This window comes from Anarhichas minor, unplaced genomic scaffold, assembly GCF_050575085.1.
Source record: "Anarhichas minor isolate MPS153535 unplaced genomic scaffold, ASM5057508v1 ptg000140l, whole genome shotgun sequence".
NCBI lineage: Eukaryota > Metazoa > Chordata > Actinopteri > Perciformes > Anarhichadidae > Anarhichas > Anarhichas minor.
In genome coordinates, this window is record NW_027466586.1 from 331,916 (window position 1) to 356,192 (window position 24,277).

Below are 24,277 nucleotides of genomic sequence, written 5' to 3' on the forward strand. Positions count from 1 at the left end.
TAAAGTATCTATCTATCTATCTATTAATAAAGTATCTATCTATCTATCTCAATAAAGTATCTATCTATCTATTAATAAAGTATCTATCTATCTATTAATAAAGTATCTATCTATCTATCTCAATAAAGTATCTATCTATCTATTTATAAAGTATCTATCCATCTATCTAAATAAAGTATCTATCTATCTATTAATAAAGTATCTATCCATCTATTAATAAAGTATCTATCCATCTATCTGTTAATAAAGTATCTATCCATCTATTAATAAAGTATCTATCCATCTATCTAAATAAAGTATCTATCTATCTATTAATAAAGTATCTATCTATCTGTTAATAAAGTATCTATCCATCTATTAATAAAGTATCTATCTATCTATTAATAAAGTATCTATCCATCTATTAATAAAGTATCTATCTATCTATTAATAAAGTATCTATCTATCTGTTAATAAAGTATCTATCCATCTATTAATAAAGTATCTATCTATCTATTAATAAAGTATCTATCCATCTATTAATAAAGTATCTATCTATCTATTAATAAAGTATCTATCCATCTATTAATAAAGTATCTATCCATCTATTAATAAAGTATCTATCCATCTATTAATAAAGTATCTATCTATCTATTAATAAAGTATCTATCCATCTATTAATAAAGTATCTATCCATCTATCTAAATAAAGTATCTATCCATCTATCTAAATAAAGTATCTATCTATCTATTAATAAAGTATCTATCCATCTATTAATAAAGTATCTATCTATCTATTAATAAAGTATCTATCCATCTATTAATAAAGTATCTATCCATCTATCTAAATAAAGTATCTATCCATCTATCTAAATAAAGTATCTATCTATCTATTAATAAAGTATCTATCCATCTATTAATAAAGTATCTATCTATCTATTAATAAAGTATCTATCCATCTATTAATAAAGTATCTATCCATCTATCTAAATAAAGTATCTATCTATCTATTAATAAAGTATCTATCCATCTATTAATAAAGTATCTATCTATCTATAAATAAAGTATCTATCTATCTAAATAAAGTATCTATCTATCTGTTAAAGTATCTATCTATCTATTAATAAAGTATCTATCCATCTATTAATAAAGTATCTATCATTTTTAATAAAGTATCTATCTATCTATAAATAAAGTATCTATCTATCTATCTATTAATAAAGTATCTATCCATCTATCAAAATAAAGTATCTATCTATCTATTAATAAAGTATCTATCTATCTATTAATAAAGTATCTATCCATCTATTAATAAAGTATCTATCCATCTATTAATAAAGTATCTATCCATCTATTAATAAAGTATCTATCCATCTATCTAAATAAAGTATCTATCTATCTATTAATAAAGTATCTATCCATCTATTAATAAAGTATCTATCCATCTATCTAAATAAAGTATCTATCTATCTATTAATAAAGTATCTATCCATCTATTAATAAAGTATCTATCTATCTATTAATAAAGTATCTATCTATCTATTAATAAAGTATCTATCCATCTATTAATAAAGTATCTATCTATCTATTAATAAAGTATCTATCTATCTATCTAAATAAAGTATCTATCTATCTATTAATAAAGTATCTATCTATCTATTAATAAAGTATCTATCTATCTATCTAAATAAAGTATCTATCTATCTATCTATTAATAAAGTATCTATCCATCTATTAATAAAGTATCTATCTATCTGTTAATAAAGTATCTATCTATCTACTAATAAAGTATCTATCTATCTAAATAAAGTATCTATCTATCTATTAATAAAGTATCTATCTATCTATTAATAAAGTATCTATCTATCTATTAATAAAGTATCTATCCATCTATCTAAATAAAGTATCTATCTATCTATTAATAAAGTATCTATCTATTAATAAAGTATCTATCTATCTATTAATAAAGTATCTATCCATCTATCTAAATAAAGTATCTATCCATCTATTAATAAAGTATCTATCTATCTATTAATAAAGTATCTATCCATCTATTAATAAAGTATCTATCCATCTATCTATTAATAAAGTATCTATCCATCTATTAATAAAGAATCTATCTATCTATTAATAAAGTATCTATCCATCTATCTAAATAAAGTATCTATCTATCTATTAATAAAGTATCTATCTATCTATCTATTAATAAAGTATCTATCTATCTATCTCAATAAAGTATCTATCTATCTATTAATAAAGTATCTATCTATCTATTAATAAAGTATCTATCTATCTATCTCAATAAAGTATCTATCTATCTATTTATAAAGTATCTATCCATCTATCTAAATAAAGTATCTATCTATCTATCTGTTAATAAAGTATCTATCCATCTATTAATAAAGTATCTATCCATCTATTAATAAAGTATCTATCCATCTATCTAAATAAAGTATCTATCTATCTATTAATAAAGTATCTATCCATCTATTAATAAAGTATCTATCCATCTATCTAAATAAAGTATCTATCTATCTATTAATAAAGTATCTATCTATCTGTTAATAAAGTATCTATCCATCTATTAATAAAGTATCTATCTATCTATTAATAAAGTATCTATCCATCTATTAATAAAGTATCTATCTATCTATTAATAAAGTATCTATCTATCTGTTAATAAAGTATCTATCCATCTATTAATAAAGTATCTATCTATCTATTAATAAAGTATCTATCCATCTATTAATAAAGTATCTATCCATCTATTAATAAAGTATCTATCCATCTATTAATAAAGTATCTATCCATCTATCTAAATAAAGTATCTATCCATCTATCTAAATAAAGTATCTATCTATCTATTAATAAAGTATCTATCCATCTATTAATAAAGTATCTATCCATCTATTAATAAAGTATCTATCCATCTATCTAAATAAAGTATCTATCCATCTATCTAAATAAAGTATCTATCTATCTATTAATAAAGTATCTATCCATCTATTAATAAAGTATCTATCTATCTATTAATAAAGTATCTATCCATCTATTAATAAAGTATCTATCCATCTATCTAAATAAAGTATCTATCTATCTATTAATAAAGTATCTATCCATCTATTAATAAAGTATCTATCTATCTATAAATAAAGTATCTATCTATCTAAATAAAGTATCTATCTATCTGTTAAAGTATCTATCTATCTATTAATAAAGTATCTATCCATCTATTAATAAAGTATCTATCATTTTTAATAAAGTATCTATCTATCTATAAATAAAGTATCTATCTATCTATCTATTAATAAAGTATCTATCCATCTATCAAAATAAAGTATCTATCTATCTATTAATAAAGTATCTATCTATCTATTAATAAAGTATCTATCCATCTATTAATAAAGTATCTATCCATCTATTAATAAAGTATCTATCCATCTATTAATAAAGTATCTATCCATCTATCTAAATAAAGTATCTATCTATCTATTAATAAAGTATCTATCCATCTATTAATAAAGTATCTATCTATCTATTAATAAAGTATCTATCTATCTATTAATAAAGTATCTATCCATCTATTAATAAAGTATCTATCTATCTATTAATAAAGTATCTATCTATCTATCTAAATAAAGTATCTATCTATCTATTAATAAAGTATCTATCTATCTATTAATAAAGTATCTATCTATCTATCTAAATAAAGTATCTATCTATCTATCTATTAATAAAGTATCTATCCATCTATTAATAAAGTATCTATCTATCTGTTAATAAAGTATCTATCTATCTACTAATAAAGTATCTATCTATCTAAATAAAGTATCTATCTATCTATTAATAAAGTATCTATCTATCTATTAATAAAGTATCTATCTATCTATTAATAAAGTATCTATCCATCTATCTAAATAAAGTATCTATCTATCTATTAATAAAGTATCTATCTATTAATAAAGTATCTATCTATCTATTAATAAAGTATCTATCCATCTATCTAAATAAAGTATCTATCCATCTATTAATAAAGTATCTATCTATCTATTAATAAAGTATCTATCCATCTATTAATAAAGTATCTATCCATCTATCTATTAATAAAGTATCTATCCATCTATTAATAAAGTATCTATCTATCTATTAATAAAGTATCTATCCATCTATTAATAAAGTATCTATCCATCTATCTATTAATAAAGTATCTATCCATCTATTAATAAAGTATCTATCCATCTATTAATAAAGTATCTATCTATCCCATGTTAAACACAGACAGTTCAATAATCAACTAAAGATCCAAACTACTCTCTAATTAAGTCTTTAGGTTATTTCCACCAGAGTAAAACTTTCACAACACTTCTTCAGTTTGCACTCAAATATAGTTCTGTTGCTATTGTGTAAGATTTGTGTGAAATGAAACTGGCATTAAAAACACGCCTCAACACTGATGTCGCAATCTCAGTTTCAACATCGCAACAGCAGCCGGAACCAGCGTCCAGCCAGTCATCATGGAGTAATGTTTAACCAAGAGCCAGAAACTAATGAATATATCAAACTAAAGTGAGTCAACTGCTGTATTAGAATACATCTCAAATAGCACTATAGTAATATACACTCCGGTTTGTAGAGGATTTTAAGCAGCACAATACATAATACAATGTGCCTCATGTATTAAATTATAAACAGCTCATTTGGAGCAGCAGACTCTTTTAAACATGATTTCACCTTAAGTCTCGTCTTTTAGTTGCTCGAAAATGAGAAAAAAATCCCAAATATTTAAATCGCTGTATATTGTTTACACAAAAATGAACACCTATTTTTTTTTTTTTTACTTTAAATAAAAAAAAAATATATGACAATATTCCACTTACATTTTGAATTTAAAATCAAGTTCTTGGGTTTAAACTGAAGTGGTTCACACTACTTTTAAAAGGTTGAAGATGTCCGTCTCTCAACCGACAGGAGACGGAAAGCTTTAAAAACACGAATGTAGCTTCAAGGATCAGGAATGTCCTGAAACAGCTGGTCACTGTAGTTTTTAGGAGGGAATTGTTGTTGGGGACTATTTTCCGCGGTGGATGAATCCACATCTGGTGCTTGAGAGTATTTGTACGTGTTCATGGTGATGAAGGAAGAACAGTGAGGTTAACTGATGCTTTAATGTTCCTCTGATGGCTCAGAGGAACAACAGAGATCAGGCTGTGATACACAATAAATGTTAGTGGATACAGTTACTGTTTATTAGAAAGAAAATATCTAAACTTATTCTTTAAGTTTGATGTCCCACAACAACCACATGGAAAAAAATCCCACAAATAAAATGTACAATTGTCGTTTATTAACCATTTTCAACAAAGAAATTAACCACGTTTCAGTTTCTGCTCACATTAAATGGAAAGTTGAATCTGTTACACGATAATAATCAAAATACAGACCGCTCATATCTACAGGTAGAACGCAACAAAACAGTACAAGTACGGAGGAACATTGTTGAAGTTACATTTTACTTTACTGCGTCTGCGCGTGTGTGTGTGTGTGTGTGTGTGTGTGTGTGTGTGTGTGAGAGAGAGTACTTTTCTATATTCAGCTCATAAAAAAGATGTACACGCCAGCCTCGGGTCACCGCTGTTTAAAAAGCAAACAAGTTGATAGCTGAGTGTCGGGGGTCTGGTTTCGGTTGTGAGCCCCACACAGAGGTTCATCTTTACGCTGGCTGAGACGTTCAAACCAGAGAAAGCACACAGGAGAGCAGCAGCTCAGGCTGAGGCTTCATTTCCTCTTTCTGCTGTCTGACCAGCGGCTCGGTGACGGCCTGCTGTCAGTCCTACCAGCAAGGAGAGAGGAAATAAATCATATCATTATCATAAAGAGTTATGGTACTGCTGGAAAAGATGTGCTGATAAATACACTTTATTTTAATAGCACATTTCAACAAGCAGCACAGTTTATATGCAATGAATGGAAACAAACGCCAACATATTAAAAAACACTACAGTTTTGCATATTCAATTTGTTCTTCATGTGTAACATTCATGAAGAGTCTGTACATTTACATTTAACTGTTTAACTAGAAATAAGGACAAGAGAGCAATTTAATGAAGTCATGCTTTTTACCAAACATATGACAAGAGTTGTGACTGTGGATGTTTGACCCTCAGGAGCTTCCATACTCTGAATACCGAACTAGAACCAAGTCTGATTTAAGTTTTATATACTTTTATATGTGTATATTAAGAGGATTAGCCCCAACAACCCTTTACATTAGCTCAGCTACCGTACGCTTAGATTCCCCGATGAGGCTACAGACCTGCGGCTCGGCGACAGCGGCGCTGCCCTCATGTACTTTGGGGGAGAATAGCTGAGCGAGCGGGAATCTCTCAGCGAGTCAGCGGGAACCCTCTGAGGAACGGCGGCGGGGCTGTGAGGAAAACACAGCGGTACAGTTCATCATGTAATACACAATCAGATAAAAGAGGACTGCTTTTCACTTGTGAACCAGCAGTACTTCCACCCCGTCATGGAGGGATCCTGGAGACGCAGCACGAGAAGGTAAAAGCTGCTGACTCATGGCCGATCAATAAGGCCAACGATGGCACAGTTACACACACCATGAGGACTCCGATTCAAAGCGTAGCTACAATTACCACCTTGTATGCCTCCACCAATCGGTCAAGATGCAGTTCACATCCACGTCTGTCCAAAACGTCTACACGTCATCATTTTATCCGACTAGACATTCGTCTGAAATTGTCATAAAAAGCAAATCAGTTCTTGAGTTTTGGACAAAAAAGTGTGTTTTGTGAGGTCACGGTGATGTTTGACCATTAAACGCTAACGAGTCATCTCTGAACCCAAGCGGACGTTTGAGCCACACCTGAAGAAACTCTCTACAAATATATGTAGACGTAAGTCAGGACGCTAGAGCCATAACCATTCCTCGTGCTTATTAAAACTATGCTTCCATCCGGTCATTTTGTAGTTTATTTATTGACACAATATATATTGTGATATGAAAAAAATACTACAACACTACAAAACGAAGACAGGGTTTCTAAAGGACCTCAAACATATCTTTGTTATTTCACTGACGAGCTAATATTACCAGACTTATTTCATACAAACGTTTACACTTTGCAGAACTCTTTGTGCATCTGGCCACATGGACGTTACTCCGATTGGATTCATGGAGCAGAAAGACGTATTTCCATGTGCAGCAGGTCTCATTGAACAGAAACAAAGCTCTTACCTCTTCTTCTTACTTTCCTTTTCATTCTCCGATGAGGAGGATGAAGGAGAGCTTTGAGCTTTGACTGTCTTCCTGTTAAGAAAATGCACAGTAACAGGGTAAATATTAATAACTAGCAAGTCATTTATGATTAATCACAGCGGTGCAAACTCATCAGGGCTGGAAAAGGTGACAAAGATGCTTTTATTTATTATTATTTGATATTAAAATAAGTTTCTTTATCCAATGTTTGTGTATTTCACACCTTCCCCCGTCTCCTGCTTACCCTTTTCCTTGCTCCACCTCGGAGTCTGAGCTGTCTGACGAGGAGGATGAAGAGGAGGATGAAGAAGAGGATGAGGAGGAAGAAGAAGAGCTGGAGCTGCTGCTCCTGGTGGCCTTCTTGTTGGCGCTCGCCTCCTTCCCGTTCACGGCGCTCTCACTTCTGACCGGTTGTTCTGGAGGTTGAGGAGTCGTCACCGGCGACCGCTTCCTGCTCGGACCTCGTGATGAAGACGAAGGTTTGGTTTCTTGCGGGCCGGCGGCCGGAGGAGACCTTCTGGAGGGAACATCTGGGCGCCTGGAGTCGGACTGGGAGCCCCTCCTACCTGAGGGGGGGGCATGGGAGGAGTCTCTGGAAGGACCTCGTGAGGAGGAGGAAGGACCTTTCTGCTCTCGCTCCTCTCTCTTCTCCTCCTCCTCTCTCTCCAGTGGTGCTTTTGTGTCTTTCCTCTCTCGCTGTGGCGAAGGAGAGGAGGAAGAGGAAGAGGAGGAGCTGGAGGAGGAAGAGGAAGAGGAGGACCTGTGTGGTGGTGGGGGGGGGGCATCTTTTGGGAGGAGAGGCTCCTTTACCCTCTCTCTCTCTTGTTCCACCTCCCTCTGCCTGGTCCTCTCGTGGTCCCTTTCTCTGGCTCTCTCTCTGGAGAGGGAGCGGCTGCTCCTCCTTCGTCTCTGAGGAGAGGGAGAGCGCCGAGACCTGGAGGAGGAGAAAAACATTGAAGACAGTTGGTTTAGATGTCTCTGATCTCCTGGGTGCCTCTTCCACGGCTCACAACGCACTTTTCTCACCGTCCAAAATACCAAAAAGCTGAAGCTGAATGTGGACCGCCCCCAACTCAAAATCTTTCTTCAACGTCATCATTAGAATCATTTGAGGTGAACTATAACATAAACATGGTTTTTGTTCATAAATGTATATTTATTCAAATCATTTTTATGTTAAACACATTTATCTATTTATCGTGTTTGATTTCTTTTTGACGTTCTCAAAGCAGCTAAGTTAGATTAGAGGATATTTTAGTGTGAAGGATAACTGGTGAACAGAAACATGATTTCATCGCCAGCTGACTGGTTAGCTCGTGTTAGCGCTCCGTTCCCATCAAACAGTAACGTTAGCTAACTGGTAAGGTCAGACACAATTTTGACACAATTTAAACAATAAAATAAAAATAAACAAGATAAATAATATCACAGTGCAGGAAGAGGCAAACTGCAAACTGGGCTTATCTGAAGCCTCGACCGATATATTATTAAACAATTTACAATATTACAGAGAACATAAAATCATAAAATCTTACCTGTTGGGGGGGCTTTGCCTCCTCGGACTTCTAGACCTGGACCTGTTGCGTCTTCTTGGGCTTCTGGACCTGGCCCTACCGGCAACCCGCTCACGTCCTCTGGCTCTCTCCCTGTCTCTGTCCCTCTCTCTCTCTCTGTCTCTCTCTCTGTCCCTCTCTCTGTCCCTCTCTCTGTCTCTCTGCCTCTCCCTGTCCCGGTCTGACCAGGCCAGAGGAGGAGAAGGTCTCCTGGATCTGGGCGGTGGTTCCTGATACTGCCTCGGTGGAGTGCGACGTGCTGGGGAGGCGGGTTTTTTGGGCGGAGAGTGTGACCTCCTGGCTGAGGAGCTGGACCTTGCAGGCCTCCTGGACGAGGAGCTGGACCTTGCAGGCCTCCTGGACGAGGAGCTGGACCTTGCAGGCCTCCTGGCTTTGGCCTCCACCCTGGTCTTCTCCGCCTCGGCCTCAGAGGTGGAGGACCTGTTGCCGCCTCTGCAGACGTCTGCTCTGTTGGGTGGGGATGGAGGAGGACTGGGGCTGTCCATCTGTGTGGGGCTATAACGCTCCTGACCCTTTATGCTCTCTGCAGGAGCTCTTTCCTTCTCCCTTTTGTCTCCCCCCCCTCCCCCGTCTCTCTCTCTCTGAGCTCGTCGAGGCCCGTCGCCCTCAGAAGCAGAGACGGGGCTTTCTTTTCTGCCGTTGGCTAAATACCTTTCAACTGCAGCTCCAATGGCGGACGGTGCACTTTTCAAGGGGCTACTTTTTTCCACTCCTTCTGACCCATCCTTCTTGTTCTTGCCCTCATCTTCAGAGGACGTGGATGAAGAGGAAGATGAGGAGGAGGAGCTATCACTGTCACTATCGCTGCTGCTGCTGCTGCCACTGCTGCTACTACCACTACTACTACTACCACTGCTGCTGCTGCTCTCTCGTTTCTTCTCAGCCTGCTTGTCCTTGTCCTCACGTTTCTCCTTCCTCAGAGGGCTCTTCGTCTTCTCCGGCCTCTCCTTCGTTTCTGGTCTGACGCTCCCTCCTTTCTCTGCGGGTCTCGATCCGTCCCGCCTACTTTCTGCAGTGGACCGGACATCCTCGTCTCTCTTCCGGCTGCCTTCTTGAGCTCGCTCTCTGTCTTGTTCCCTCTGCTTGGTCGGATGCCGGTCCTTCTCCTTGATGCTCTCGCTCTCTTTTCCTCTCCTTCTCTCGTCCTCCCTCCCTCTCTGACGTCCGTTGGTGACAGGTGAGCGGGAGGCGGGTGAGGTCTGTCCTCCATCCCTCCTCCTGTCGTGTTTCTGTTGAAGAGGAGACGCCTCTTTCTCCTGTCTCTTACCGACGTCTCTCCTGGTGTCCATTTCATTCGTCGCCCTGGAGTCTGGACCTCTCTCAGTCCGGCGCTCCCTCTCTCCACTCCTCTCTCTCCTAGCTCTCTCCTTCACAGGGGGAGGCGAGGGGGATGAGGAGTCATGTATCGTCTGTTTGCCCGGTTTATTCCTGTCTTTTTCCCGCTCAGTGTCTCTGCTCCTTTCCCTCCTAGTCTCCTGTTTGGGAGGAGAAGGAGAACGGGATGAAGAAGAGTCATGCCTGGTCCTCTGAGGAACACTCTCCTTTCCTTTGTCCCTCCTTTCTCTGCTCCTTGAACGCCTCCCTCTCTGATTTTCTCTGCTCCTTGAACGCCTCCCTCTCTCCCTCTCGTTGTCTCTGCTCCTCGATCGCCTTCCTTTCTCCATCTCTCTGCTTCGGGGGCTCCTTCCTCTCTCCTTCTCCTTTTCCATGCTCCTCGAACGCCTCCTTTTCTCCACCTCTCTGCTTCTGGAGCGCCTCCCTTTCTTCCTCTCCCTGCTTTGTTCTGACGGTGGAGGTGGTGGAGGAGAAGGGGATGAAGAGTCATGTCTCCTCTTGGAGGTCTTCTCCATGTCACTCGGCCGCTCCTTTTCTCTCTCAAGATTGGGCCTCTTCTAGATGAGGGGAGATTTGTTGGTGTCATTTTATGTTCACGACAGAATGAATCAGGTTCAATCTAGTTTGGGATACGATGAGCAACAGAAGGTTTTTAAGTCTTCATTCTTACCCCGTCTCCTCCCTGATGAGGTGGTTTGCTCTCCTCGTATCCTCGTCTCCTTCTTTCTGGTGATCTCCCCTGTCTTACTTCATCAGCGTTTCTTGCAGTTTGGTCCTGTTGACGTGATCTCAGTGGAGCTGGAGACTGGCTGTTGATACCAGCGACAACAAAGTTCAGTACGTTCAAACAAACTAGTCCAAAAATGTCTGAAGGCAACAGTGTTTATAGCTCCTCATCCTCTCCTCATACCTGTGAGCTGAGCTGGAGGAGGCGCTTCTGTGTCGCGCTACCTTTGCTTTCGGAGGACTTGGACTTTGATTCTTCTTCGTTTTCTTCTTTGACTCCTGCTGCTTCTCATCTGAAGAACTTCAAGAGGATCAGAGGAGACAGAACGTCACACATAATCCCGTTTATATTCAGTATGTTTGTTCTAAATGTATAACAGAAGCAGGTTTGGTGATTCTCCAATAAATACAATATTCAGGAAACATTTAGCATTTATAACAGCAGTTTTGGAGCTACAGCTTGAAGTCTCTTTCCAGTAAAATGTATTCACAGTATGAACTGTGCCAGAACGAGAACAAAGCAGCAATGCTCTGCTGGTTGCTTATGAGGAAAGACAGATATGATTTAAAAACACCTACCTGTCTTCTTCTTCTTCTGACATCTCACTGAAACACAAGGTTTCCAGTCAACAATCACAGTCACACGTGAAATAATCAAATATATGCTCAGGATAGAGTGACGGAATACCGTTTCTTTTTCTTCTTTTTGGATTTCTTCTTCTCTCGTCGAGGAGACGGGGACTGACTCTCTGAGCTGCTGACAAAAAAAAAATCATCTGTCAAGACCTTCTCTTCATTGTCGGGACGGTTTCTGCTCTCATCACCTTCATTCTCTCACCTGTCTCTGCTCTTGTTTTTCTTTTTCTTCTTCCGACTGCGCTTCTTGGGAGGAGAATCGGAATGATCTGAATCTTCCACCAACCTGAGAGAGCAAAGGCAGCAGACGTCGAGTCAGCGGCTGAAATTAGGCCGAGTGATGAGTGAACACATCACACTCGCCGCACAACATTACTTTAAGAATATATTTTTTATATTTGCCATTCAGATATGATTTTTGGTACAGGCCAGGCATAAAGCTCTTTTTCACTGTATATTGAATGTTTGCTTCTTTTTACTTTTTTCCACAAATGCTGGAAGATATTTACATTCTATTGCGCCATGTAGTCCAGCTCGGCTCCTTTGCCAGGTGGAAATGAAAAGCTGTGGGTGTGTGTGTTTGGTCCTGCTTACGTATATTTCTGCTGCCTCTCCCTCTCCAGGCGCTCCTGCTCTTTCTTCTCCTTCTCTCTCTCCTTGCGGTCGGCGTGGAAGGACGACCCGTCCACATAGTCGCTGGAGATGCCGAACGCAGCACGAAGACGGTCGTTCTTCTGCTGGTTGGCTGCAGCCAGAGCATGAGTCTCTGTGGCCCTGAGAGAAAACGAAGCACACGGCTTTGCATCACTGACACTGTGCAGTATGAACGATGCTGTCGCTACTTAATGTGGTACAGCAAAACATTGGTGTTGCTGTGTCAGCCTGCAGGGTTTAATAATGACATTTTATGTTTCCTATATTTATTGTTCCCTGAAATGTCATATTTAAACAGGCTGTAACAGTATACTGTGAGGAACCAATACATACTGAAATAGTGATATTTGATCATTTTTAACAATAGATGGGTTCAAAATTTTAACATTAAAATGTCTCAATATTTACATCCTGTAGTATTTGTTTCCACTAAAGACAGCTAACAAAGCATCACAGTGCAGCCAGTGATCTCTCACTAGTCACAAGAGCTTTGATTCAATCTAAATCACTGCCGTGTCTTTTCTTTTCTTTATAATTAGAGACCCATGAAATCTGTTTTTCTTTTACGTACGTTGGTCTGTCAGCGGTGACGGGAGCCGGCTCCTCCTTCTCCTGGAGCATCATACGGAAAGTGTTCACCTTCTCCTCGATTTCCTCAGCTGAATACCTGACCACCCCAACAGAGAGCAGCATTACATTATGTACGATATTACTTAACACAAATAAAAAGCAACAACCTTTCACTTATTCTTATTTCTCTGCCACTGTAGCGAGTTACTGTCTACTGGAGGTTCTTGTTCTACAGTAGACTACAACACTTCTGTACGATCAGTACGATATGGATTAATAAATCTATCTACATCGAAATAAACCAGTCACACAGGTGTACAATACTTATGGAAAATCAGTTTCATTAATCAGTAATGAAAACAGCTTACAGTGGACCTGGGTTGAAACATTATAAAACTATGCAGTCTGGATATATCATTTAGAAGAACCTACACAGATCATGGCAAGCAGCAGGGCTTCATTTATTTCACGTGTGATTAGAACTCCACTCATGTCAGTAGTCCAGAGACCTGATGCAACACAGCATCCGTCTTACCCCTGCTCCTCCATCATGTCCTGCAGCTCGGCACACTTGACCTCCAGCTGCCTCTTGCGTTGGTGCTCCAGGATGTCGGCGTTGGGCTGTCTGTTGAGCTGGCTCTCCAGCCTCTCCCGGTCCTTCTCGTCCCGCTCGCCGCCGCGCTCGTCCCGCGGCCGCTTGACTCGCAGGCTGGACAGGTTGCGCTGCACATAGCCATTCGTGCCGCTGCCCCGCGGAGTCGTCAGGCCAATCCCATTGTACATGGCTCTGCAGAACATAAAGATGGGTAATAGTATTTAGTTTACTTGATATGGACATCACAGTAGCACTAGACTTGTAACATACATTTATGCACAAGGACCAGATGCACTGTGTTCAGTATTAGTTGCGAAACACTAATTTACAACACATGTCCACAGCAGGCTATTCTAACACAGTTAAATAGTGAATAAGAAAGAAGAAACACATTCATAAAGATACATACACAAAATACAGGCGTGACTACAGTGTTTCTCTTATAGCAATGATGTAATACCTCATTTAAAAACAGTAACGTTGGGGTACATTTTGTAGACAGTTCCATAGTTCGGCTCCTACAACAGAGAAGACTGATTGTCCAATTTAGATTTTGCATCATGCAACAAAGGCTCAATCATTCCTTCGTACTGAAAACAAAAGGGATTTAAATATTGTTGAATCAGCGTTATTCAGTAACAATCCCATTGTATCCCGTGTTTAGGGTGGAAGTGATCTCTGATGATGATGGTTCTGAGCATCGAGAAAACGGTTCATAACACGGAGGGTTTCTGAGGCCTGCATTTGTCTTCCTTACAGCCACAACGATATCCAAGCTCTTATTCTAACACACGTCTTTACGTGGACACGTCTCCAGAATACAAGGTACATAAACTAAGAACCAGTATCCTTGCCATAAAGCTAAATTACGTATTTGAACTTATTATTTATGCAGTTAGCAGCACGAGCCTCCGCAGTTTTGCCATTTTAAGCATTTTATTATACTGAGGGACTTTGTATTCTAAGATGGCTGACAAACTAACCAGCAGTGATTCCACATCATTGACATGGATGCATTTTAAGTCCCTCACTGTATGAAGGTAGCTCACAAAATCATCATCAACAGTAACGTTAAGACAGTACAACAGAAATGACTGAAACACAAAACAAATACAAATCCTTCAAATGTACAATGTGTGTCAGGTTTCTCGCAACGTATCGTAGTTACTAAAAAACACTGTGGAACATATGAAACATTTGGGTGAGTTTGTTTGTATCTTGTCAACTCTAAATTTACATCCATCATCATACCTTTTGTTCAAAATAAAATAGATTTTGTGGCGCAATAACACGTGCGTCAGAATAGGCCTGTAGATTTATGATGACTAAGGCTGAGACTAAACTTATCAATAAAACATTAAGACTCACTGGATGAGGAGAACGTGGCTGAAACTCACTGTTCTCATTTAAGTTTGATAAGCTACACGGTGAATTGTAATGCTACACGTTTAATTAAAAAAAAGGCCCAAAACCACACTTATGCGCAGCGAACAATTCCCATCTTAAGCTAGCAAGCTAACACAAGCTAACGTATTTGTTACGTACCAGCTGTTTTCTCCGGGAGCGGAGAGAAAGAAAACGGTGTCGGAAGGATAATCGTCGATAAATAATATCCCGTTTAAACAGACCGTGTAATAACCGTGGAAAAGTAAAAGAAATACGGCTAAACGTTAGTTAGCTATCAGCTAACTAGCTAGCTTGGTCTGATCTCGGAACCTAAAGGGAGAACGAGATGAAAACTGGATGACGTCATACGCACGTTCAAACTGCGATGCGTTCAGGTGTCGGAGGGAAAAAAGGGTTTTCATTTTAACCACATAAAAAAGAAGCGACATGGAAATAAAGACTTGGAATGAGAAATGATTATTTTTGCTTAGTAGTGGATATTGTTAATGCAAATGTTGTCACATTTGTCACTGTAATAGTTATCATAATAATACTCATTATTATTATTATGATAATTCTAATTCTCATGTTATGTATAAACATTTTGATAATAGTGATTGTCATCATCAATGATGTTATCATCATTGTTGTTAAAGAATGTATTATTGAAGGAAAAAGGACAAAAACAGAATGTTGTGTTTTTGTTATTGGAGCTGGACTTTGCAAAACAAAGAATCGAGTGACATCTTTAAATGTAGAAGTTATTTTAAGTTCTCAGAGTAAATATTGTATTTACAAATTGTGTTTGATGACATTTTACAGTTTTTGGAGGTTAAAGTTGAAACGGGAAGAGTGTGATGTATTTGAACAAAAAACTAACAACAAACAAAAATGATTAAGTGCAACAAAAAGTGAGTCCTATATGAACTAAGGACCAACAGAAACAGACTTTAGTGGTTCTCAAGGTTCCCACAGACTGTAATTTAAGAAGGTTCACCTTGTTGAGAAAGACGACCCCCTGTGGCCAATGAGAGAACTGCTATTCATTCTTGCTGATAAATATAAAGGAAGACTGAAACACAAATAATATGCTTTTACAAACATGGTTCAAGAGTCAAAACGTTTTCTAAATCAGTCCAAAATACCCTTAAGTTCATTTGTTTTGTTGCATTGTATTACAATTAAAATAGCAGACTAAGAATGCTTTAATACGGTTAATTGTCCTGTCTATTCTTTACCAGCATTGTTGTCCTTATTTTAGCTGAATGTGTTGTATTCCATAAAATTATTTTATTATTATTGTCTAAAGGTGGGATATTTATGGAAGCCCATTTCTGCCAGCCAAAAAATAAATAAAAAGGTAACAAAAAAAATAATAAAATCCACCCCCCGAAAAAAACAAAAGATTTACATTTTTTTTTGTTGGCGGAAAAAAGAGAAGAAGAAAAAAAATTATGATTATTTATTTTATTTTTTAAACTTTTTTTCTGGCAGCAAAATAAAAAATAAAAAAAGTTCCAGTTGCTGTTTATTGAAGGTCGTCACCTCAGCCATATTGGTTTTATTCTTTATACTCCAGAGCTGCTTCTTGCTTAAAATTCTATTCAAGGGTGCGTTTGCTCAGTACAATCCATGTGAAACATCAAGCAATTTAAGTATTTCATCTGTTGTAAAGCCACGTTTAAAGAAGTCTTCAATGTACTCACAATCCATTTATATGTCAAATGTAGGGTAACCTATGAAGAGCTGCTTCTGTGACTCATCATTTAGACTTTCAATAGCAACTGGAAGCATCTGGTCAGTGTTATGGTTACAGATGGATGCACCAAAACACCATAAGTGTTGGTGCATTATTTATTTTATTTTGTATGCTGGTGGAAAAAAAGCAAAAACTTTTTTACTTTTTTCCGCCAGCATAAAAAAAAAATAATAATAATCATTTATTTTTTTTTTGGGTGGATTTTTTTTTTTTGTGACCTTTTTTTTTTTTTTGCTGGCATAAATGGGCTTCCATAGCTAATACTGCCGTAGAGAAACATGTAACATCTAAATAAACCCTGCTATCCATAAGGTGCATCGAGAATGGAACACACACAAAACTACATTTCCCAGAATGCCCGGCGGCTGATTTTGACGCAAATTCGGACATAAATACATCCTGCTTATAATACAACCGTTAGTGACGCTGAAGCCAGTAAAGGAGGCGTGCTGTGGAGCCGTTTATCGGGTGAAGAACACAACGAAGTCCACGATATAAACTGAACCGACGCAGACGATGGCTGAAGGCGACAACAAAAGCGCGAATATGCTCGTGAGTATTAAATAACTGCATTTTTAAGGGTGTGTTTTGTAACAGTAACGTTAGCATTGACTAGCTAACGTCAGCTAACGCTAGGTTAGCTTTATCAGCTAGCCAGTTAGCTTAGCTAGTTTAATACGCCACTTGGCTCCAGAAGATTGGTTCCTCTTTGTAACCGTTGCTAACGATAGCAGATGCTAACGCAGGTTTTAAAACTCTCAAAATCGAGTGCTGACGTATCTAGTTAGATGAAACGTGTGGTTGTCGTTGGCCATTTCCTTTTTTAGTGTCGTGGAGGCACAGACTGCACAGTCATATCAGTAGAATCCCGTTATCAATGCCTTGCTTATCGACAAAGGCACCCACACCCTCCACTTGGGACATTCATTTCATTTAGAACACATTGTTACAAAGCACCTAAAACCTAAGAACAGACCGAAGTACAGCATAATTAAACTATTGTCAAGGGTGAGAATTTAATTAATTTAAAAGACTTGAACTCATGCTTTGAATTATAAATGTTAGCACCAATGCAAACTCGTCTTAAATTACCATTTCTTAATAAAGACTACAAGGTGAATTAGTTAAATAGAGTTAATATTGCAAAGGAATGATTTCATATCCAGACTCAAAGTTGCTCTAAATAAGCTGCCGTCCTTGGCTTCTCTAGATATTTCCCTGTTCACTCTGATATTATAGATTGTATTATCACTCATCAGTCGTGTGGTTGTTGGTTTAGTAACGTGTATACTTGTGTGTTCAGGCTCAGGAGACGGCCCATCTGGAGGAGCAGCTGCAGGGCTGGGGTGAGGTGATCCTGGCCGGGGATCGCGTCCTTCGCTGGGAGAAGCCCTGGTTCCCTGGAGCCCTGATTGGTGCCACCACCCTGCTCTTCATGTGAGCCCACTGCGTCACAGGGTTACACACATTGCTGTCATTGCCCCCCCCCCAGCGAGACATATCTGTAACAAGAAGTATCTACATTAACTGAGCTGCTCTGGTTCAGAGTCCTAAAACACATTTCAAAGGTCATGTGAGCGTTTCCACATTTACAACACAAAGCCAGAAGAAGTAACCATGTAGATGAGAATTATTTCAATGAGCTTATGTGTAACATTCTTTTGTCAGAGTAACGCTTGAGTATTATTCTAGCAGTAGAATCCAGACTAGAACACTGCACTGCTTTCTGTTAGGTTCCTGGGGGCCTTTTTGTTAACCCAATGCATTCCTCTTTAATGTTACCCGAATGCACCACCCTCCTCTAGCTCTGGTTCACAGTCTAATATGCATTTATTGCATTTTCTTTGCAGATTTTTATTTAAAATATTGCAGCTCCAGCACACGTGTGCATGAATCTCTTAATCACAACAAGCGGCTACATTGAAACAGGAGAAGAGAATGTGAACAACACACTTCTGCAAGATGCTCTTAGTTTGCATTTTAAATGAGACGGGTTCCCGACCTCGACTGACGGCTCTGTCTTCCTCCTCCAGGCTGATTTACTACCTGGATCCGTCAGTGCTGACTGGGCTGTCCTGCGCCGTCATGCTGCTCTGCCTAGCAGACTACCTGGTGCCCACCCTCGCACCCAGAGTCTTCGGCTCCAATAAGTGGTGAGAAGATGAAAATTAAATGGGTTTTCCATTAGACCCAAAAATTGTTTATTTCCTAAATCTAAAAATATTTTTTCAAGGTCATTTTCCCTGTTTTGTGCTAGTTATGGATTTTCTTTTTGTATTGCACCTGAATATCAACACGAACCCTTCCTACACCTGATTGGACAAATGTGACACTCGCTGGCATGTTATTGTTCTTTGTGAACATCCTGGCAGCTGTCTACTGAATACTCCTGAGGAGTAAAATGGGCCATACATGTTGCTTGTGCAATAGTTCATAGGCATCGCAATAACTCATTCTAACGTTTGCTTTCTTGTTGGTAGCCAGGGACTAAACCAATAACAGTGATATTACATTGGAACCAAAGCAGTTGGGAGATTTTCTCGCTTGCTGTGCTGAACCGAAGAGCCTCTTGACTTTTAAGGGGAAAGAGGAGTTCTCTCTTTTTTGCCTAATAAGTCTGAATGTTGTCTGAATCCTGCCCTGTACGGTGTCCAACTGCTTCATGGAGCTTTGACATTACACAGTGAGCACTGAGCAGCTCCTTCTCTCAGCTGTGTGTGTTTGATGGTGACACCCAGCACAGGATAGAGTGACGGCCTGCAGTTGGCACAGTGTGTTGGACGTCTGTCCTCCACCGGACGCGTCCAGCGTCTCAATATATAACTCTGCATCAGCAGGCCATGACCCGGACATTCCACAGGCTGTTGGGTCAGATTAGTACCGACTGTGTTTTTAAAGACAAATGGTTCTCATGGTGTCACTTTGCATTTAGAGGTTTCTAAGTGGGGTTAACGGCACCAGCCTTCTGTCGTGGCTTATCTATGGAGGACTAATGAGTCGCACACCTGGTTTTCAAAGGGCAGCTTTATATTTCTAGATGTAGGCCAGCAATGAGTAGCTATTTATCTGTGGATCTGATCCAGATTCTCTGAGAACATGCCGTGTCGCTCCGGCTGCTGCTGAAGCTGCAGCAGAGTCAGCCAGATAGCAGATGTGTGTCGGTGAGGCCGGTTTAACGGGGCTATCACCGTCTGTCTGGCTCCCTGACAACAAGGACCGAAATAGGGGACGATGGCTAAGCGGAAAATAAAGGCCACTTTTCCTAGCGTCGTCCTCCAGTCGGGTCCTTCAGTGTTGAATCCCTGTAGTCTCACATCACTGTAACAGGCACAGGATGTTTCCTGTGGCTGTAGTTCAATCTCCAGTGAAATGGGGGGAAAATGCACATAAAGTTCCAACCCTGAACTCCAAAATAAGCAGTTTAATATAATAAAAGACTAAGAATAACTTTCACTTTTGAGGAGTCAGGGTGATTGTTTTTGCTTGAAGAGAAGTTGGTTATTTAATTTTCTGTTCTCTAAAGGAGATTACACGTAGTAAGCAGTCGATTAAACCTCGGAGTTCTTTTCTTTATCGGGTTATAAAGGTTCTAGCTCTACAGTCAAGAATAACGCAACACTTGCTTATCAAAGAGCTACGAGGTGTCATGATGTGACAAACCACAGTGAACTTATCTACTTCCTCCTGATGATCAGATTAAGAGGTCTTGTTGGTTTCTTTTTGTTTACTTTAACTGAACAAAACCTCCACCAGGATCCAGTCAATTTAGTGTTTTTGTTCACGACCTCTCCTCCTGAACAGGACCACCGAGCAGCAGCAGCGCTTCCATGAGATCTGCGGTAACCTGGTGAAGACTCAGCGTCGCATCGTGGGCTGGTGGAAGCGTCTCTGCACCCTCAAGGAGGAGAAGCCCAAAATGGTAGATGACAAAATACAAGTTTAATCACATGCTTATCTCAGCCACACAGAAGCTGAATGTGTCACTAAATGTTGTCTCTAACACGCTGTAGACGTCAGCTGCATGCTGCAGTAAATGGAGCCTTCAGTCTGTTGGTTACAGTGAGATGTCTCTCTGCTCCAGATAAAACATCCTCAGCTGACTTGGCTTTGCTGCTCCACTTAGACCTCAAACTGGGTTACAGGCTGTGATAACCGGGTTTTTCCACAGCGTGCTTTAACACCGTTAGACACACTGTTAAATCACATTGCTTTCATTCAATAACCGCTTTGTTGTCGTCGTCAAAAATGGCCGCGTATGTTCTGCTGATTTAAAAAAGACATCGAGTTATGTTTCAGCTCATGTGAGTGGTTCTGCTCTTTGTAACCGGACCTCCCTGCTCTCCACAGTACTTTGCCTCAGTGATCAGCAGCTTGCTGGCGGTGGCCTGGATCGGACAGCAGGTGCACAACCTGTTCCTCACCTACCTGATAGGTGAGTATACCACAACATGCAGTAATTGTACTGTGCGAGTCCTCCTGAGTCAGCGTTCTCTGGATCGTCGTTACGAATGTGAATGATGGAATGACGAAGAGCTTCTGTCAAAGCAGAGGTGTTAGTCTTTGACAGGTGAGGAGCTAGAACAGTGTTCAACTACAATGTATTCCATCGTCTCTATTGAACATTTGAGAAGGAAAGGGTTAAATAAAAATAACTGGTTTTATATTTGAAGTCCTCCGATTATTATGTAATGAATGAGAAACGAAGTCCGTTGGTATGAGAGGCTTATCTGGAAAAGGAAGCTTTGATCACCCAAAGTCAGGAACTGCGTTTTGATCTTCTTCTTCAGCTGCGTGTCCCTCAGTGGCTGCTGTAGTGCACTACACACCTAAAACAGGAAGTCCGTTGTTTTTGGCAGCAGTTTCAAAATGACACTGCTGGTCATCATTCTGCAGGTGAAGGGATTTTTAATGGCCGCTGTTGTCTCATGCATGTTGTAACTCTGTTCCCCCGTCACTTATCCTGTCAGTCTTTACTGTAGATTAAGATCAGAAAGGGAGGAAACGTGCAGTGAAACTTGAAACGAGTGTCTCTGGGGACCAGCCCTCCCGTCAGCTGCACAGCGGTGCCTCAGGTGAATGTCAGTTGGTGGATCAGCAGCTCTGTAAGGCTGCAGGAGCCGATCATCACTTGCATAAGCTGAGACATGTCGACGATTCATCCAACTGTGAAACAACAAAGCAAGTTGCTCTTGAGGCCTTCTGTTGGGCCAAGGAGGTACCAAGTGGTTAGATTACATAAATAACAAATGAATGGTAATTTACAAAGCTAGTTATTTCTATATCTAAATGAATTCCTATAGTTTCAGTGACCGGTTACGTTTGAATATCACGTCATCAGAGACGAGCATGTTTTCACTGTTTGCTCGCTCACGTTCCCTCAGATGCAGTGACACACAACTGTTTTATGAAACATGACCCTGAATACATTAAATATGGATTCATAACAGCAGGCAGTGATGGTGAGAGCAAGCAGAATATGTATTCTGGTCATTGCAGCTGACTGGCCCAGTTTATTTTCTATCTCTTTTGTAATGTCTCATTTATTTTAGAAGGTGGTCCTGACTTTTTTAACAATCAGAAGTTGCAAAGCCCCCCTGTTGTGTAATCTATGATCTCAGTGTCACCGACCGCTACCTGCTCTGGGATCAAATGTTTAAGAAGTGAATTTACTATTTGAATTGATACTTTTGTAATTACAGCTTTAAAATGTTCTTATTGGGACTATCTACTGTTTGAGTTTGTTTACCAGCCATCTAATCCGGTCAATACAATAACATGACATGTACCCGACCGAGTGAACCTTAAAATAAATGGCCTTGTGGTCGGACCACATGGTTTAAAAACCCAACGTTTGTTTCTTCTTCTTGTGCAGTGAGCTTCCTGCTGCTGCTGCCGGGCCTCAACCAGCACGGCGTCATCACGAAGTACGCCTCCATGGCCAAGAGGGAGATCAACAAACTGCTCAAACAGAAGGAGAAGAAGAACGAGTAGACGGACGTGTGGAGCCGAGTCTCTGACCAGATCAACTATGACAGAAAATGGAAGGAAGTTGTTTGAAAAAAAGAGGGGGGGGGGGGAGCCCAAACGAAAACGAGCCTCCTGCTTCTTGGGTCTCTGCCACAGAGCGAGACGTACTTATTTTTTATTTTAATCACACATTGGATAAGTTTTATTTCTCTCTCTCCACCTTTTCACATTTGGAACCTCATCTTTTATTTGAATTGACCTGCCATGCATGAATCCACCACATGATTATCGTAACGTTGTCACAGCACTGACATGTTCAGCCCCCCCCCCCCCCCCCCCCCCCCCCGCCATGCACACGGTTTAGATCTCCCTTCTGTCTCTTGGTTAGCGTGTGCTTCATTTTAAGATGTCAGTAATGCTTTTAAGCCATTCCCTCTACTTAGACAAAGTGACTACTGAGCAGTTGTTGTAGCATTACTGCATCCTTTTAACCCTCAGAGATTCCTCACAGTATTTTCTTTTTTCAGGACGGTTTTTGTCACATTAGGACAGGTCATGTACATTTTTCCAGTTTTTTGCTTATTCTGCTTTGGTTGTATTTAAAATGAATAATGCTGAAACAAAACTGGACTTAAAGTTGAGCTTGTGAGGAGTTGAACTGTTTCTAGATATAAGCCTGCTGCTGCTAGCTGGACTCTGGTCTATTAGCTCTTCTATCAAACCCCACCGTGAGTAACTGGTGTGTAAATAGACCCACATGTGTCCTTCACTCTGTCCTCGTCAGTCCTCTTCTTATTTATGTGTTCCTTCATCCTTTCTGGTGTGTTTACCGTCTCAACTCATTTAATTTTTTTCTCTTTATTGGAGTTCTTTACGAAAATGAATAAAGTTTGATTTAAATTAATTTTCACTGGCCTTTTTTTTCTTTGTTTGAATTGGCTCACTTATCCTGAGTGGTCGAGGGAAAGTCAATTGTAGAAATGCTGAATGGTTCATCCTCTGGAGAGCAGGACTGTGCTGAGTGAATTTAATGCTAATCTACGTGGGGGGCCTGTAGTGTCTCTTTAACCATCATTTCCTCCAAATATTGCACTCAATCATTGAATACTGAGCAAAATGCTGATGTACAATCGGAGCTTCACAGGTAGAACTCAGTAGAGATCACTGGCTGTCTTCAAGTGCAATATGTATTATTATTATGACGCCTTGTCCTCTATACAAGCTATAGATGTCTGCTCCGAAAACAAATTTAACTCATGTAATACAGGTTTCTACATGTATATGACATTGCTGCATTAACCAAAAACAACACAAGAATGTTCCTACTGTTTTAATAAATGTAATGTATGAATTAAAACATTTTATTCGCCATCATGGAGGAATATAAGTAGCCTTATTTAGAAGAAAAATAAAATTCTACAAGCTTGTCAGCTGTGTTATCACCAGAAATGAGTCATTCACTTGATCATATTAATTCTAAATCCTAAACATTATCTACAATATCTTCTGTTATGCACGTTATCTTTCTATTGGAAGCCTCTTATTTTCTCTGCCTCTGTTTAATGTAGCTAATAAGCACTTTTATTTTAATCCTAATATCAACATTGCTTCTGAATTTGTTTACATGTTCATCTTTTATTTTATTTCTTTTCTTTTCGATTCAAGCACTTTAAAACTGCCTCGTGTCTGAATTATGCCATAGAAACGCATTTCCCTCGTTATATTAAATTCTAAATATCTATTTGTTTGATTTACATTTCCTTCCCTTAGTTAAATTATTTAAATTATAAATTATATTATCTATGACTTGTTTTGATTTATAAG

General features: G+C 38.9%; 2 protein-coding genes across 6 annotated transcripts; one reads left to right on the plus strand and one right to left on the minus strand.

Annotated features, from left to right (window-relative positions):
- Positions 1-5,300: 5,300 nt before the first annotated feature.
- On the minus strand, positions 5,301-15,084 carry srrm2 (serine/arginine repetitive matrix 2). Of its 5 annotated transcripts, none has more exons than XM_076085174.1 (14): positions 14,887-15,084; positions 13,282-13,533; positions 12,748-12,843; positions 12,117-12,296; positions 11,725-11,808; positions 11,575-11,643; positions 11,466-11,492; positions 11,071-11,187; positions 10,831-10,969; positions 8,787-10,717; positions 7,496-8,185; positions 7,231-7,302; positions 6,292-6,402; positions 5,301-5,808 (listed from the first exon to the last, which is right to left on the minus strand). In XM_076085174.1, the coding sequence occupies exons 2-14, from the start codon at positions 13,527-13,529 to the stop codon at positions 5,754-5,756; spliced, it is 3,819 nt and encodes a 1,272-aa protein (XP_075941289.1). In that variant the 5' UTR covers positions 13,530-13,533; positions 14,887-15,084; the 3' UTR covers positions 5,301-5,753. The 5 variants fall into 5 exon arrangements, with proteins under 5 accessions (XP_075941289.1, XP_075941288.1, XP_075941287.1 ...); XM_076085173.1 differs by lacking the exon at positions 14,887-15,084 and adding an exon at positions 13,802-13,865 and having other exon boundaries at positions 11,575-11,640; XM_076085172.1 differs by lacking the exon at positions 14,887-15,084 and adding an exon at positions 13,802-13,865.
- A 1,795-nt stretch (positions 15,085-16,879) lies between these two features.
- On the plus strand, positions 16,880-23,357 carry arl6ip1 (ARL6 interacting reticulophagy regulator 1). The gene is made up of 6 exons (XM_076085183.1): positions 16,880-17,038; positions 17,790-17,923; positions 18,520-18,639; positions 20,288-20,405; positions 20,834-20,918; positions 22,359-23,357. Exons 1-6 carry the CDS (start codon positions 17,003-17,005, stop codon positions 22,475-22,477), a joined length of 612 nt encoding a protein of 203 aa, XP_075941298.1. The 5' UTR covers positions 16,880-17,002; the 3' UTR covers positions 22,478-23,357.
- Positions 23,358-24,277: the final 920 nt, after the last annotated feature.

Bases quoted from the DNA above. Each gene is read 5' to 3' on its own strand.
- srrm2 (XM_076085172.1), bottom strand. The intron at 12,297-12,747 runs GTACGTAAAAGA...GTTTTCTCTCAG, and splicing joins GTCACCGCTGACAGACCAAC to GGCCACAGAGACTCATGCTC. The intron at 6,403-7,230 runs GTAAGAGCTTTG...TTTTCCTCACAG, and splicing joins AAGGAAAGTAAGAAGAAGAG to CCCCGCCGCCGTTCCTCAGA.
- arl6ip1 (XM_076085183.1), top strand. From the start codon at position 17,003: ATGGCTGAAGGCGACAACAAAAGCGCGAATATGCTC. The intron at 18,640-20,287 runs GTGAGAAGATGA...CCTCCTGAACAG, and splicing joins GTCTTCGGCTCCAATAAGTG to GACCACCGAGCAGCAGCAGC. The intron at 20,406-20,833 runs GTAGATGACAAA...TGCTCTCCACAG, and splicing joins AGGAGGAGAAGCCCAAAATG to TACTTTGCCTCAGTGATCAG.